The following is a 15,499-nucleotide window of genomic DNA, read 5'->3' as shown; positions in this document are numbered from 1 at the left end:
CCCAACCTGCGCTTCCCTTTTGTGCTCTCTCTAACATAATAAATAATCCTTTAAATAAAATGAAAAAAAAAAAAAACAAATTTCACCCCAGTTCCTGCCCATTAGAAATCGAAACTAACATTTCCCTGTACCTTGAGAGAGTTTAGGTTTCATTCATAAAATGCTGAGGGTTTTCCAGCTGCCTAACTAGCAGAGGAAGTCACCTTTGTCTTCCTTCTTCAGCAACAGAGAAAGATTGGAAAAATTCTGGCTTTTCTTTAAGCAAAGCTGGCTGGGTTGGAAGAGTCACTTGCAAGGACTCAAGGACACAGGACATGTGTCAGAGCATGAACATCCACCCTTGTCCTCCACTCCACAATGCCCTTCATTAAACGTGTGTGTAGAGGACAGTGTTCTAGATCTGAGAAGTCTCTCATGCCATGAAATCAGTGGGTGGTGGGATTTCCAGAAGAGGGATGCGAAAAATCAGCAGACCCTGAGTTTCAAGCTTTCCTTCTTGCTTGGGCAAAGAGCTAACTGGATGAAAGTAACTGAACACACTTAAATTAGACATCAGTGACCTTTATTAGGTGCAAAGTAGTATTCCTGACAATAGTAATATGCCACTGTTACACCTGTTCATCCATTAAAGCAACAGCCCCTCACCCAGAGCTAACCAGATCCCATAAAGTTCCCTGTAAGTGCGTTGTGATCTTCATAACAAGTGACAGAAAGATTAGGACAGCTCATTAATAAAACAGGTTCCATAGGCATCTTGATTCCTTTTGGTTTCCTCTCAAAGAGCTCCAGCAGACGGCCACTTCAAAGGTTGGTCCTTCTTCCTTTCACCAGCTGTCCTCCCAGTCTAAAGACATCCTGGAAATAAAGCCAACCACAAGGAGTCCACGGAACACTGGGAATGTGTTCAGCATAAGAAAAAAGTAGATTTCTAGCATCTACGAATAGTTAAGTGGAAAAACTCTCACAGTGGTCCTATCAGTAAATAAACCATTTTTTAAGACTCCCAATAATTTACTTGTCAACATCTGAAATCATGTTGAACAAACTGAGAGAGCCAGACGCCAGTCAGGCCAGTCAGCCTGTGCCAATTGGTGCTCCTGTTGACTACAGGTGTCCTCAACAGGCTTAGCATGCTGTTTGGTCAAGAAGACCTGTACTCCTTGTCTGGCTTTCCTTTAGCCACTCGCTGCCTCATCTAGAGTGATCTGCTCCTCAGTGAAAATCAGGTCATGATTTGGTATTGGGGTGATTTGGTATTATTGCTTTGTTCTTCATCAAACAACTGAGACTTTTGAGTCAACAAACTTTCTTGGGGCACCTGGGTTGCTCAGTCAGAGTCCAACTCATCTCAGGGTTCTGGGATGGACTCTGTGTTGGGGTCCTGGCTCAGTGGGGAATCTGCTGGAGATTCCCTCCTCTCCTTCTGCCCATACCCCCACCTCCTGCTCACGTTCTCTCCTCTCTCTCTCTCTCTCTCTCTCTCTCTCTCTCAAATAATTGAAATAAATACTGGCGGCAGTTCATTCATTTACAACCCTGACAAACTGCCAACACAATATATGCTTTTGTTTTCTGCTGCAAGAATCAGTGTGTTGCCCGGAAGCCCCACTTCACAAAATAGGATGCCTTCATAAAAGCGTTTTAAAAACTGGGCAAAGAGAGAAGGACAAGACTTCCCACCAACGGCAAATGAGAAATGAGAGTCTTTTCTGATATGGGGTAGATTCATAGGTTCTAAAGGGAGAAGGGGCCAAGGGGGAAGTAAGATTCTTCAGCTGGGAATGACTTTCAGAAGGTGATTCCCAGTGGCCCAGTAGCGTAGTGCTGGTGTGCGGTACTCTTCACAGTACTAGAGGGGCCGAGTTATCATTACATTCAGTCTACGTGGAGGTCCTGTCACCCCCTAGGAAAACATATATTGGTGATTCTGCAAATTGGAACATAGGATCAGCCTCTTGGTTCGGAGGCTAAAATGTCTTTGTCTACCAGGCAAATATGTTTATTTCTTTGGCTTGACTGTAATTTGTCTGGGGATCATCGGCAGCACTGAATGCCCACTAGCTACACGCAACTACTTTACAAGTGTTGTGTATTAAGTAGCAAAGCATATGAAATAATGTCTCATGTCCCCTCTTGATAAGCATCAGTGGTTTCTGCCATCAGCTCCGTGGAACCCCAGATGCTAACTGACCCACACAGAAACCTGCTTGAGAATTGCTTCTGGGACAGTTATTGGATCTGCATATATGTAAATACTCTGTTGTAGAGAAATTAAGGGAGGCCTATGGGTAATATCCCAAACCTTTAACTTTCCTTATGTGCATTCAGAAGGTGGCTTTTGTTGCTCACTTGCTCTCCTCCAGATCTGCTGTTTCCTTTCCTACCTGCCTGTCCTGGAACAGGATAGCCTACACAGCACAGGGCGGCCAAAAGACATAAAGAAGTCTGGGATGCTCAGGTGCCCCACGTGGGGGAAGCAAGTATTAGCTGAAATTCTCAGTGGATCTCAGCAAGGCTTCTGCACGGTGCTCTAAACAATGCACATTATGCTTCCAAATTAAATCAGGGATAACAGAGTTGCCGGGTGGCCATGGTTAAGCCTCTATGTTCCACTTAGTTCATGATCTCAGGTTGCTGGATTGATCCCAACATCAGGCTCCCTGCTCAGCAGGAAGTCTACTTCTTCCTCTCCCTTTCTCTCCCCACTGCTCATGCTCTCTCTCCCTCTCTCTTTCTTTCTCAAATAAATAAAGAATATCTTTAAAAAAATAGATATGAGTATTGTCATGCATTGAAGAAAATAGTCTTATAAATCTTTCATCTCATACAAACGTACCTGCAAGCTGGTATCTTTCGGAATTCCGTATAATCTGTGTACTAACTCCATAACTTCCCTCTCAACGATTTCTTGACTGGTGCCTTTCACATCGATGTAGTGGCAGTCAGCACTGGCGAAATGGCAGGAAATTGCCTGTGCAGGGTGAAATGATTAATATTGGGGGAGAAAAAAATCTGTTAACAGCAACAACCAAACAGAAAGTCTTCTTTTAGAACATCAGCTATTTCACTAGCATTTGATTTCTAGAATGTTCCATCGTGTCTTGGATTAGCCTCTTTGGGGTTGGAGTTTTCTCCCCCTAGGTACAGCTAAAGGCTGACTGAGAAATTCCAAGAGGTTTTAAGCTCCCTGGGATACTTGTTTTCAAAATGGGCTGAGAACATAATGACAAGAGTAAGAGGACTTTAAACTTTTTAACATGTGATTTATCTAGCTAGTGCATATCCCCAGTCCTAAACAGGAATGGGTTCCAGGGTTCTTCATCCTCTTCTTAGTCACAGAAGTTAGTTACTCAGCTGAGTTTGTGGTGCTTTGTTATTTTAATGTCTAAAGATCAGGGAAATCAACATTAAAAATACCTTGCAAAGGAAAATAATATACACACCCACCCCTTTCAAATCAAAAGGACATTTGAAGTCCAAGATCATTCACATAAGGTACACATCTTGTTTCCTTCTTAAGGGAAAGGAGGTTACTTGGTTCTCCCCATTCTTTTTTTTTTTTTTTTTTTTTTTTAAGATTTACTTATTTATTCATTCAGAGAGAGCGAAGAGAGAGGCAGAGACACAGGCAGAGGGAGAAGCAGGCTCCCTGCAGGAAGCCCAATATGGGACTCGATCTTGGGTCTCCAGGACCACACCCCAGGCTGCTCGCCACGCTAAACCGCTGGGCCACCGGGGCTGCCCGGTTGTTCCCATTCTTGAAAAGGTTATCAGCAGATAAACTTAAAACTCACTTTCCTAGTCGCATGTTAGTTCTCTTCTCTTGAGATGACCTCACCTCTCAGAAGGGCTGTCTGCTTTGCTTACAACATGAGATTTGTAGACAGTGGAGTCACAAATTCCATTTCCTTTTTTTTTTATTTTTTTATTATATATATTATTAAATTTGTTCACGAGAGACACAGAGGGGAGCAGAGACACAGGCAATGGAGAAGCAGACTCCATGCAAGCAGCGCGATGTAGGACTGGATCCCCGGACTGGGATCACCCCCCTGAGCCAAGGCAGACGCTCAACCGCTGAGCCACACAGGGACCCCCATTTCCCATGGAAGCCCCCAAACCACACCAAGAAAAAGTGACATCCAAGGGGATAAGTACATTACCATATATGCATTTTTAAGTCTTTTTGTAGGGGTTCATCTTTTCCCAAATAAAGTAGTTCAAAAACTATTGAAAAATTACAAAGTTAGGATATTATCAATCACATTACTTGGTTTCTTATCATTTACCTTTTAGTTTCATACAGTAATCACTTTATACTATATTTTCAGGTTTTGACATGAGATCTTTCAGTATGTTGTTATCCTACTCAGTTTATAACCCTGATCATATAGGAAGTAATATAATTCTCTAACTCATACAGACTTTAAGACTATTTGTCTTAGCTTGCTGTTTTGATACAGATGCATATACATAAAATTCCATTTTTTATATCAAGTTGAATTTTGACACCAAGGACACATGATAAATGGCCAAATTCATGAATTTCATGAACATTCATATTATTTATGTCATTGTGGCTGTACCCCTGCTTGTACAGTTCTGAGGATCATGTTGGTGGGGAGTCTGATCTAGTCTTTATTTAAAATTTTGGCATTGTGTTCATCAAGGTATTTTTTGCATTGATTTTGATTTTCTAAATACTGCCTTAAACTATCATTTAACTTGATTGTTGAGGTGTTTGGCACCATCCCCCGACCCCTGCTAAATTTTCCCTGGAGGAGAGGGCTTTCTTGCCTCACCCTCATCCTGGCCCTGTTGACCTGGTGGAAATATGAATGAATGGAAGATGAAACATGGTAGCTAACCCTGCACCTAGGGAGACAATGGGTGTTGGTGTGACAAACTGGCACGCTTCACTCAACCCCAAAAACCCCCTATATATCGTAATAAGAGCCATGTAATGTGGAATAATGTCAGTCCACAGTACTGTCAGAGCTGCTGAATTTTTGAGAAGAGAGAAATCTGGGAATATGGGAAATTTTGTCAAATTTTAATGCAAGCAATGAAATCAATAGGTTTTTAATATATTCATAGCTAAGGGGCAAAAACCATGGCTCGCTGCTAAATCTTATTTCTGGGCAGCCAATTCAATAACAAAGCTATTATAAACTGCCGTCATAAATGGTTCCTATATCCATTTCCCATTTTAAGATTTTAGTACATCATCCATTCTTTCTGTCTCCAAAAGCACAGGCTGTGGGCTACCAAGCAACTCTATGAATGTTCCTAATTCACGATCAGTAGGATTGGGAACCGGAGGTCACATGGCCTCCTACTGATAACTTAGCAAAAAAGAATGTGGTATCAAATATATTTCCTGGTAAATAAACCAGAGCAAGAGCAGTTTAGTTAAACATCACAAATCTCATAAAGTTTCACATATCTTGACATTTTTGCTTCTAACCTATTCGTCTTTGGAAAGCACGGTGATGTAATGCATACCTTGCGGTATCCTTGAGTTCTGTTCCAGCCAGATCCGTGGATGAGCAAAGGATGAAAGAAAACGGTGTCTCCTTTCTCCATCACGAGGTGCACGCGGGGGCTGTTTTCATCATAGTCCTGGATCCCATAGAACATTAAGTTCACGCCCCCCTAGAACACATAAGAGAACCCAACTCTGTATTTGAGGAACCCAATGACTAAAAAGTAGATTTCCTAAGTTCTTCCAAGAGAAAGATAAATAGATTCTTAACAGGTACTGCAAATATACAAAAGCTTCTCAGATGTGTGGCTGTGAAAGTCACATTGTGATATTAAAATCATGGATTTAGGGAGGCAAAGGAAGATGCTGAAATTTCTTCTCACCCTTCATAACTGTATTATATTGAGGATCTAGATCAACGTTGCATGTTGCAGTTAACATGGGAGATCACCTTTCAAGCCTGAATGTATAATCATTCTTTCCCAGGATGATATTCTCCTCACCTAGAACTTTGCCTGAACCATTCTTCTATAACTCAGGAGTACCTCTAAGAAGCTAATTGTTCTCCCAAACCAGCAGAGAGAAAATCTCAATTTTTCTCAGCTCAGAAAGCACTGATGTCACATGCAGAGTAAGGAAAGAAAAACAGTAAATTAAAACATTCTGTTTTTTATAACTATTTCCCAAGTCAGTTATTTCATTAAGTAATAGTTATGGTGGAAGGACGGCATCACATTTCCCTTCCTGAGACTGTGCCACATTCTTCTGGGGAAAGGACTGCTTTCCTGCTGGACTCAGTTGTGGTTTTCATCCAGTGCACTTCTCTCCTGGCCAGGGTTGATACGTGACCTAAGCTAAGTCAATCTAACCGCCCACTGTGGTCACTTTGAATCTGAGCAGAAGATGGAAGGCACTGGTCATGATCACAGTTCAGTTGACCCCACCAGGTGCCCCACCCCGAGTGTTCCCACTGAACATAACCCCCACTCTCCTGCTCATCAGAGCTAGCCAGCCTTTCCATGGACTCAGCAGGTGCCTGCCACCCTCCAAAACACTTCGTTTGGCTTAAGTCAGCCACAGCCCACTTCTGTTGCCTGCACCAAACTTTCCCCAAAACTCAACTGAATTTGTGAATCTCACAGTTTCAGTTATATCAGAATCCAGACCCCAGTATTTTCCTTGGCACTAATCCTCAGTGCAAGAATCTAATTGAGACAGAAGTCCTGAAAGCCATATTCTTTACTTCCTACAGACCACATTCATTCTTCCTGCGTTAACAACCCGTGCTCTTCTCTTTCTGACCATCATTATGGGATTTCAAGACCATATTGTCTGATACCTAAAACACTTATCATCTCCTCTCTGGTTTCTCTGCCTCTGGAGCCCTACCTCCAGTATATCCTGCTCTAAGCCTCTAGATTATCATTATTGAAGGATCAATTTGATCTCACCATTCATGGGCTCAAAAGCCTTCTATACTCTTCCATCCTCAACTAGCTCAATTCCATACACCATGTAACAGTCATGCAATGGAATACTACTCATGCTTCCCCAGAGTCTTCATTGGTCTCTCTAGCAGTAAAGAGATGATTCCTCTCTCTTCTTTATGCCAAGAGCCATCAATCAGTGGGTAAGAAGTAGTTGGCACTTTACACATGCATGTGGTGTTGCAAGTGTTGACATCTTACCTGTGCAATTGGGCTTGATAATTTCATATCCTATATAGTACCTACCAAAGTGCCCCACACTGGTCAGCTTTCCAACACTTCTTGATGGAAAAATGGTTATTTTACCTGACATCCTTGAATCTTCCCTGACCCTAATTGTAAATCCTATAATGATGTTTTGTAAGGAAGGAAATGCCATCTGATTGTTAAAGCTCTTTAGGGAGAGTGATGTGAAATCAAAACAAACAATATTCTGGTTAAGATTTCTCCTCTAGGGGTGCCTGGGTGGCTCAGTCAGTTGGGCGTCCAAGTCTTGATGCCAACCCAGGTCATGATCTCAGGGTGCGAAGTTCAAGCCACATATCTGACTCGTGCTCAGCAGAGTCTGCTTGTCCCTCTCCCTTCCCCTTTGTCTTCTCCTCCCCTCCTCTCCCATTGCTTGTGCTCTTTCTCTCTCTCTCAAATAAATAAATAAAATCTTAAAAGAAAACAACGACAAAAACAAAAAAAAACAGATTCTTCCTCTGAGCTAGAACATGAGACCCCTAACTCTGGGAAAGGAACAATGGGTAGTGGAAGGGGAGGCAGGCAGGGCGATGGGGTGACTGGGTGACAGGCATCGAGGGGGGCACTTGACAGGATGAGCACTGGGTATTATACTATAGGTTGAAAAATCGAACCCTATAAAAAAATACAAAAAAAAGCTAACCTAAAAAAAAACAAAAAACAAAAAACAACAACAAAAAAATGATGCCTCCTCTACGCAGACATACCTCCCATTGGGGATAATTGTGTGGCTTCAGATAGCCTTTGTGTGTGCCTGGGAACACACACAGACAGCCATTGTTCCTGTCGATGTGCTCCATGGCTGTCCAAGCACAGACAATTTTATTGCTGGGCCTGAAGGGGAAGTAGTGCAGATCCTGGTGCAAGGGATGGCGGGATGTCTTCTTGCCTGAAACAGAACCTGCTGTTAATACACACTTGCATCTCAGATTTCATCTCTTTTGCCTGCAAAACCACAGCAATGACTATTCCCACAAAACCCAAAGAAGTGAAACAACATTATTGAGAATCAGTCCAGAGATAAGCATCAAATTTGAATATCAAATCCACAGGACAACTCCAGATCCTCTATTTTTTTTCTGGGTTTCTGGGAGCCGAGGACTTACTGACACACAACATTCACTAGCAATTCATACACATGAACTCTATTGTTTTATTCCTTTGTAATTGTGGTTTGGGCATAGAAGCTAGAATTCAAGAAAAAAAAAGTTTGAGTAATTGAAGAGAGCAACCAAATTTGAGGTTCCCTGTTAGCCTTCTAAGTGGCTGATGCAAAAAATATCAGCTAACTAATTAATAAAAGGCCTCTAAGGGCTCTGGGTGGCTCAGTGGGTTAAGCATTTGCCTTCTCTAGCTCAGGATCTCAGGGCCCTCGGATCAAGCTGCATAGGGTTCTGCTTAGCAGGGAATCTGCTTCTCTCCCTTCCTCTATGATGTCTCTCCCTCTCAAAAAAATTAATAAAATCTTTAAAATAAGAAAAAATAACCATAGAGTTGACATCTGAAATCCTCTCACGATGAAACTCTACTTACAATTCTTTACATACTGTTTTAAGACTTAAAGGTATATACACATTTTATACACATTTGGGTTTTTTTTTAAGATTTTATTTATTTATTCATGAGAGACACAGAGAGTGAGAGAGAGGCAGACACAGGCAGAGGGAGAAGCAGGCTTCATGCAGGGAGCCTGATGTGGGACTTGATTTCGGGTCTCCAGGATCACACCCTGGGCTGCAGGCGGAGCCAAACCGCTGAGTCACCCGGGCTGCCCTTATTTTATGTTTTTAAAGATCTTACTTATTCATGAGAGTCACAGACACAGGCAGAGAGAGAAGCAGGCTCCCTGTGAGGAGCCTGATGCAAAACTCGATCCCAGGACCCCAGGATCACGACCTGAGCCAAAGGCAGACCCTCAACCACTGAGCCACCCAGGCATCCCCACATTTGTTTTTCAAAGTTCAGCATTATGCACAAAGCTATAGTTTGAATCCTTGAAACTTTTTCTTACTTTTCCCTTCTGTTTTTTGTTTAGTTTTGTTTTGGGTTTTTGTGTTTTTTGTTTTTTGTTTTTTGTTTTTGGCTTCTACTTTAAGAAATAAAAGCACTTTACCAGAATCTGGAGGTTTGTTTATAAGCATTGCATGCATGGCCATAATATTGGGTCCAGTGAAGCACACCACATATTTCAGAATCTAAGAGTAAAGAGTTGCATGAGAAATCAAATAAACAACCACGTAGTACAATGTACACTTATTTGTACGAGAGTCAAAATGCACATAGTTATACAAAACACTTGGTAGAAGTGCCTGGGTGAGTCTGTTGCTTAAGCATCCATCTCCTGATTTCAGCTCAGATCATGTTCTCAGGGTCATAGGATACAGGTCTGCCTTGGGGTCCTAGCTCAGTAATGGGTCTACTTCAGGTTTTCTCCTTCTGCCTCTCCCTCTCTATCAAACAATTATTTAAAGAAAAAAAAAAAGTTGGTATTTCCCAACGTTGCAAACAAAGAATGAAAAAGTCAGCACTGGAAATCTGTAACACTCTGAATTAAAAAGTGGTTTTTTTTTTTTAAGATTTTATTTATTCATGAGAGATACAGAGAAAGAGAGAGATGCAGAGACACAGGCAGAGGGAGAGAAGCAGGCTCCATGCCAAGAGCCCGACTTGGGACTCGATTCCAGGTCTCCAGGATCACACCCTGGGCCAAAGGCAGCGCTAAACTGCTGGGCCACCGGGGCTGCCCTTAAACAGGCTTTTAAAGCCAGTTGGAAACCAAACCCCATTTTCTATGAGAATGCGAAGAGTTTCTCTCAGCTTTCAACTGGGAAGGGCAGGAATACCCTCCTTTCACCTGACACTGTCCATAGATGCCCAGGGAGAAGGCACCTTCCTCTTCCCCTCACGGAGACTCTTCATAAGAAGGGACCACGAGGGGCACCTGGCTGGCTCAATCACTAGAACATGAACCTGTTGATCTCGGGGTCGTGACTGCAAGCTACTCCTAGAGTGTAGAAGTCACTTTTTAAAAAGGTGGTAGGGGGACACCATTGCAGCTCAGTCAGTTAAGCATCTGCCTTCAGTTCAGGTCATGATCCCCATGTCCAGCTCCCTGCTCAGAGAGGTGTCAGCTTCTCCCTCTCCCTCTGCCCCTCCCTGCCACTCATGATCTCTCTTGATCTCACTCACTTTCTCTCTCAAATAAGTAGAATCATTAAAGAGAATAATAAATGAAAGGACCATGAGCAGAGGCCCCAATAACGTGCAGCTGCCATGCAGAGCCCAGGGGACAAGAGAACAGCAACAGGGGGACACTTCACAGTCAGGCCACCTCCCTTTCCACAGCTCTTCACTGAGGGCTACAAACCAGACAGTGATAAAAGGAAAAGGACAGCAGGGAGTGAGATGAACAGGTCCCTCCTCCCATGGCATCTATATTCTGTTGGAAGGATGTTAAATAATGACATGGGCACTGGTGCTTGACAGCAAGGTGCAGTTACAGAGTATGAGGAAGCAGAGGCGGGGTGGGGAGGCTGAATTTGGCCAAAGGTCTGGCAGCGGGTGTGCTCCCTCCTACATCTAACCCACTAGGGAGGAAAGCACTCAGCTTTGCATGCCTACCACCTGCCAGGCGCTTTATGTGTCAGCCACTTAAGTCTCACAACAATCCCTGAAAAGTAATGCCCCCAGGAATTAAAGATCCGATTTAAATGATCATTATCCTGCAGATAATAAAGTGCCCAAGGTGGCAGAGCAATTTCAACGAAAAGGACGGTATTCCATCTCCAGTTCTGTCTGACTTCAAAAAATGAAGCCTCTTCTACTGCTTTCTCACTACTTGATCTCCCGTATAAGCCATATTGGCAATTTGAGCATGAAACACTCGAAATGGTCCCAAATCCTAGGAGTCGGGGCTCATATTTGTTTTTTTTTTTATAAAGGGTGTCATCTTTTATATTTTCTTGTGATATTTTCTTTGAAGAATATATTCCTCAAATATATTTCTTCATATACTTTCCTTTCCTGTTTCCTGGTTTTAAGTAATCTCTATCGCTTGAGCCCACGACTCTGAGATCAAGACTCACATGCTCCATCGGGCCATGCCTGCCCAGCATCTCCTACCAGTATTTTCTAAACTTCAGTGACTCAAGAGACATTTTACCATTTCTAGCATATGTTGCTAACTGTCCAATATTAGTCAATAATTTTCCTAAATTAACTCATGTCTTATCCTGATTAATAATATTCCTGAAGTCATAGGTTTGATGCACCAGCTACTTTTTCCAATACATATTGAAATAAATACCCAACTACTATATCGTACCCACCTCCTAAAAGTCATTGCATGAACCAGTAGGTGCATGGTGCACACTTGAGAACAGTGGGAACCCTGGAGGCCTCCGGGTACCCAGGGCCTCAGGCAACACAAGTTGCCTCTAACTTCAAGCTTTTCCTCCTTGATTGATGCTCACAAGTTCCATTTCCATTGCAAGACTTGAGGTTGGGAAGAATAGATGATTCAGGGACCTTGTCCCCCTTTGTCCCCAACCCAAGGGGCTGGACATGATAGGTGGCCTGCCTGTACAGTCTTCTCTCATGAGGAAAATATTCTTTCTTTTTTTTTAACATTTGTTTAAAGATCTTTTTAAATTTTAAGTAATATCCACACACAACCGGGACTCTTGGGTGGCTCAGGGTTGAGCCTCGTTTGGCTCAGGGTGTGATCACAGTCCAGGTAACAAGTCCGGCATCGGGCTCTGTGTGAGGAGTCTGCTTTCCCTCTGCCTATGTCTCTGCCTCTCTCTCTGTGTCTCTCATGAATAAATAAATAAAATCTTTAAAAAATAATAAAAATAAAACTAAAAGCATTTGAAATAAATGGTTCATAAACTGTGGTACATTGACACAATGGGATGCTATGCAGAAGTTTGCAAGTATGATATAGATATAGATACACGTGATAATATGTAAGTCATATGGGAAGATGTCTGAGGTCTATTATAAGTGGACAAAACACAGTGACAACCAGTTTGTTCCCGTGTTACACAAAAGGTGGGAACCCTGGAGGCCTCATCGTGATTCATCTAACACAAGTTACCTCTAACTTCAAGCTTTTCCTCCTTGATCGATGCTCACAAGTTCCATTTCTATTGCAAGACTTGAGGTTGGGAAGAATAGATGATTCAGGGGCCATGTCCCCCTTTGTCCCCAACCCAAGGGGCTGGACATGATAGGTGGCCTGCCTGTACAGTCTTTTCTCATGAGGACAATTTTCTTCCTTTTTTTAATTATTTATTTAAGTATTTTTTTTTCTAAATTTTAAATAATCTCCACATGCAACTGGGACACCGGGGTGGCTCAGCGATTGAGCATCTGCCTTTGGCTCAGGGCATGATCCCAGTCCAGAGATCAAGTCCTGCGCAGGCTCCATGTGAAGAGCCTGCCTCTGCCTCTGTCTCTGCCTCTCTCTCTGCGTCTCTTATGAATATCTCATGAATATCCTGAGTATCTCACTTGGTTAAATGTCCACCTCTGGGTTGGGGCTCAGGTTATGATCTTGGTCTAAGGATCCAGCACTGTGTCGTCCTCTGCACTCAGCAGGGAGTCTGCCTGAGGATTCTCCCTCTACCTCTCCCTGTGCCCCGTCCCCTTCTCATGCCTAAAATAAATACATAAATCTTAAAAGAAAAAAAGTGCATACCTCTTAAAAACTAAAAAATCCCCCATGCTCTACCAACTAAAGCAGCCAGGTTCCCATTAAGTCAAATTATCTAATAGCACTTGGGGTTATAATTTCCAAAATGTTCTATATGCAAAGTGCCCCTTAAAAAAAAGTGTGCCATGTGTCAAGGGACACATGAGTGGCTCAGTGTTGAGTGTCTGTCTTTGACTCAGGTCATGGTCCTGGGGTCCTGGAATCAAGTCTTACATGGCTTCCCACAGGTAGCTTATTCTCAATCTGCCTATGTCTCTGCCTGTCTCTGTGTCTCATGAAAAATAAAATCTTTAAAAAACAATAAACAATCTAAAACCATTCTAAATAAATTATCCATAAACTGTCATATATTTATGCAGAAATTTGCAAGTATGATATAGATACATAAGTGATAATATGTAAGTGATATGGAAAGATGTCTGAGATCTATTATAAGTGGACAAGACTCGGTGACAACCAGTTTGTTCCCGTGATACACAAAACGTGGGGGGTTACGTATGCATTTTCATGGCCATGAAAGAATTCTAGTGAATACACCTAAAAGCTTGGCAGTGAGTGGGGCTGAACGTTGGGAGACTTCACTTTACATGTTCTATATTATGTGGATAACTTTATAAACATGATTTATGCTTAAAGAATGAGAATTTTTTAGACAAGTTTAACTCTAAAGACCTACTTAAACCTCTACTACCAGATTCACAGAAACAAAAGCAACAATAAATGGATGTATAGTGAGTGGGATCTGCAATGTGACTCCTGTTGATATGCCCATATTCAGTGTGAGAGAGGCTCCCCTCTCCACTGCAGAATTCCCGCCCTTCTCCACCAGGTTAATTACCAAGCGCCAGAGCAGGGTATCTCCACCTGGCCAGTATTGACATTTGGGGCCGGATAATTCATTAATTGGGGGAGGGGCTGTTCTGTGCATTATAGGCTCCCTGGGCTCCATTAGCGGCATGCCCAGGCTCTACAGACCAAACCTTGTGGCAACCTGACAGGGCTCCAGGCACCACCAGATGTGCTCTTCCAACTGAGAACCACTGCTCTACAGCCACCAGAGAGGGGCTCAGATAAAGGAAAAGCAGCAATTCCTGGGGCAGGCATGTCGGTGGGCTGTTAACCTAAAAACAAAGAAAACACAGGAAGGTTCTCCAACCTCAGGGAGAGTGCAGTATCTGAAGAGTTCCTTGTCTTCTTGGAAGCCTTGGATCTTTGAAATCATCCTTTCACTTGGAATATATTCTGATTTTGCAATGGACACATCTCTCATTATTATCATTTGTTTTGGTTTCACCTCCCCTCTGCAGATCCTTTCAAACTGGTCCCTAGGAAATGAAATTGGCAGATGATGTCATTACTGCAGGCTCTAGGCACCTGCCTGGCCTGTTCTGTGGAAAGATCCACAAAGATTGAGCAGATGGTGTCTCTGCACCAAGTTGACCTCTAGGCTTAGGACATCATTATCCTGAGTATACCTAAAGGAAAGAAAACTTTCAAATAAGTCCAACTGAAAAATCACAACCCAACACTATGTATCAAGAACCTGAGAAATGTTTCTACTACTCTTCCATCCGGCATTTCTATTTTTATTTACTCTAAGAAAATATCTGAACCTTTTTATTTAATGTCTAATGGTTTCTTTAAGTTTGTTCATTTTTTTAAAAGTAATCCCTATATCCATACCCATATGGAGTTCGAACTCATAACCCAAGATCAAGAGTCATGTGCTCTTCTGACTGAGCAAGCCAGGAACCCCTAAACTCAACATGTATTTAGAAAAGGTAAATCCAAAACATTAACTACTGTCACCAAAAAATAGAAGAATATTAATACTTATGTCCACTCAATGGGATAGATAGGACTCGGGCTTTAAAAGTGAAGAGCATGTGCCCTGGGTGGCTTAGTCGGTTAGGTGCAAACTGGTAATTTCACATCAGGTCATGATCTCTGGGTCCTGAGATTGAGCCCATGGCTTACTATGGCTCAGTGGGGAATCTGCTTGGGATTCTCCCTCTGTTCCTCTCACTCGCTACCACTCATGCTTTCTCTCTCTTAATTAATCGTTTTTTAAAAAATGAAGGACTTAATAGCATGGATAGTGCTTATAATAGTAAAATATACTTAGATTTGCATGAAACCAAGATACTATCTGAAAAAATGAAAAAAAGAAAATTTTTAAAAACACTTTTTTTAAGTGATTGCCTTATGTAATGAATTATGAATGATGTTTTAAAATTCCTTTATTTTCTCTGATTTTGTAATTTGATTTGTAAGGAATATGTATGGTTTTTTTAGGGGGAATCAAATCCAGTAGTTTATATTTTAATTTTATTTTAAATATAACAGATTTTATGTTTTATTAAATCATACATTCTCAGAAGAAATCAAAGTTGAAAAATCCCAAGTCAGTGTATAGCATATGCACAACTCAGAGCATCCCATCCAATAATTTACATCAGAATTGTGGCTCTATGATAATATTCCATGGATATCATGTCTTCTCCTACAAAGGTAATTTAAGATAAACCAAAGATACTACCTAATAGAGCAGTATGACCACACACT

At 42.0% G+C, this 15,499-nt stretch overlaps 1 protein-coding gene across 1 annotated transcript; it reads right to left on the bottom strand.

Annotated features, from left to right (window-relative positions):
* Positions 1-540: 540 nt before the first annotated feature.
* Positions 541-14,247, bottom strand: LOC119878492 (phytanoyl-CoA dioxygenase, peroxisomal-like). Its single transcript, XM_038589125.1, has 6 exons — positions 14,091-14,247; positions 9,332-9,413; positions 7,926-8,107; positions 5,506-5,655; positions 2,837-2,971; positions 541-855 (listed from the first exon to the last, which is right to left on the bottom strand). The coding sequence occupies exons 1-6, from the start codon at positions 14,211-14,213 to the stop codon at positions 802-804; spliced, it is 726 nt and encodes a 241-aa protein (XP_038445053.1). The 5' UTR covers positions 14,214-14,247; the 3' UTR covers positions 541-801.
* Between the last annotated feature and the right edge of the window lie 1,252 nt (positions 14,248-15,499).

This window comes from Canis lupus, unplaced genomic scaffold, assembly GCF_011100685.1.
Source record: "Canis lupus familiaris isolate Mischka breed German Shepherd unplaced genomic scaffold, alternate assembly UU_Cfam_GSD_1.0 chrUn_S1663H1857, whole genome shotgun sequence".
Classification (NCBI taxonomy): domain Eukaryota; kingdom Metazoa; phylum Chordata; class Mammalia; order Carnivora; family Canidae; genus Canis; species Canis lupus.
This window is presented reverse-complemented; position numbering and strand designations above follow the sequence as displayed.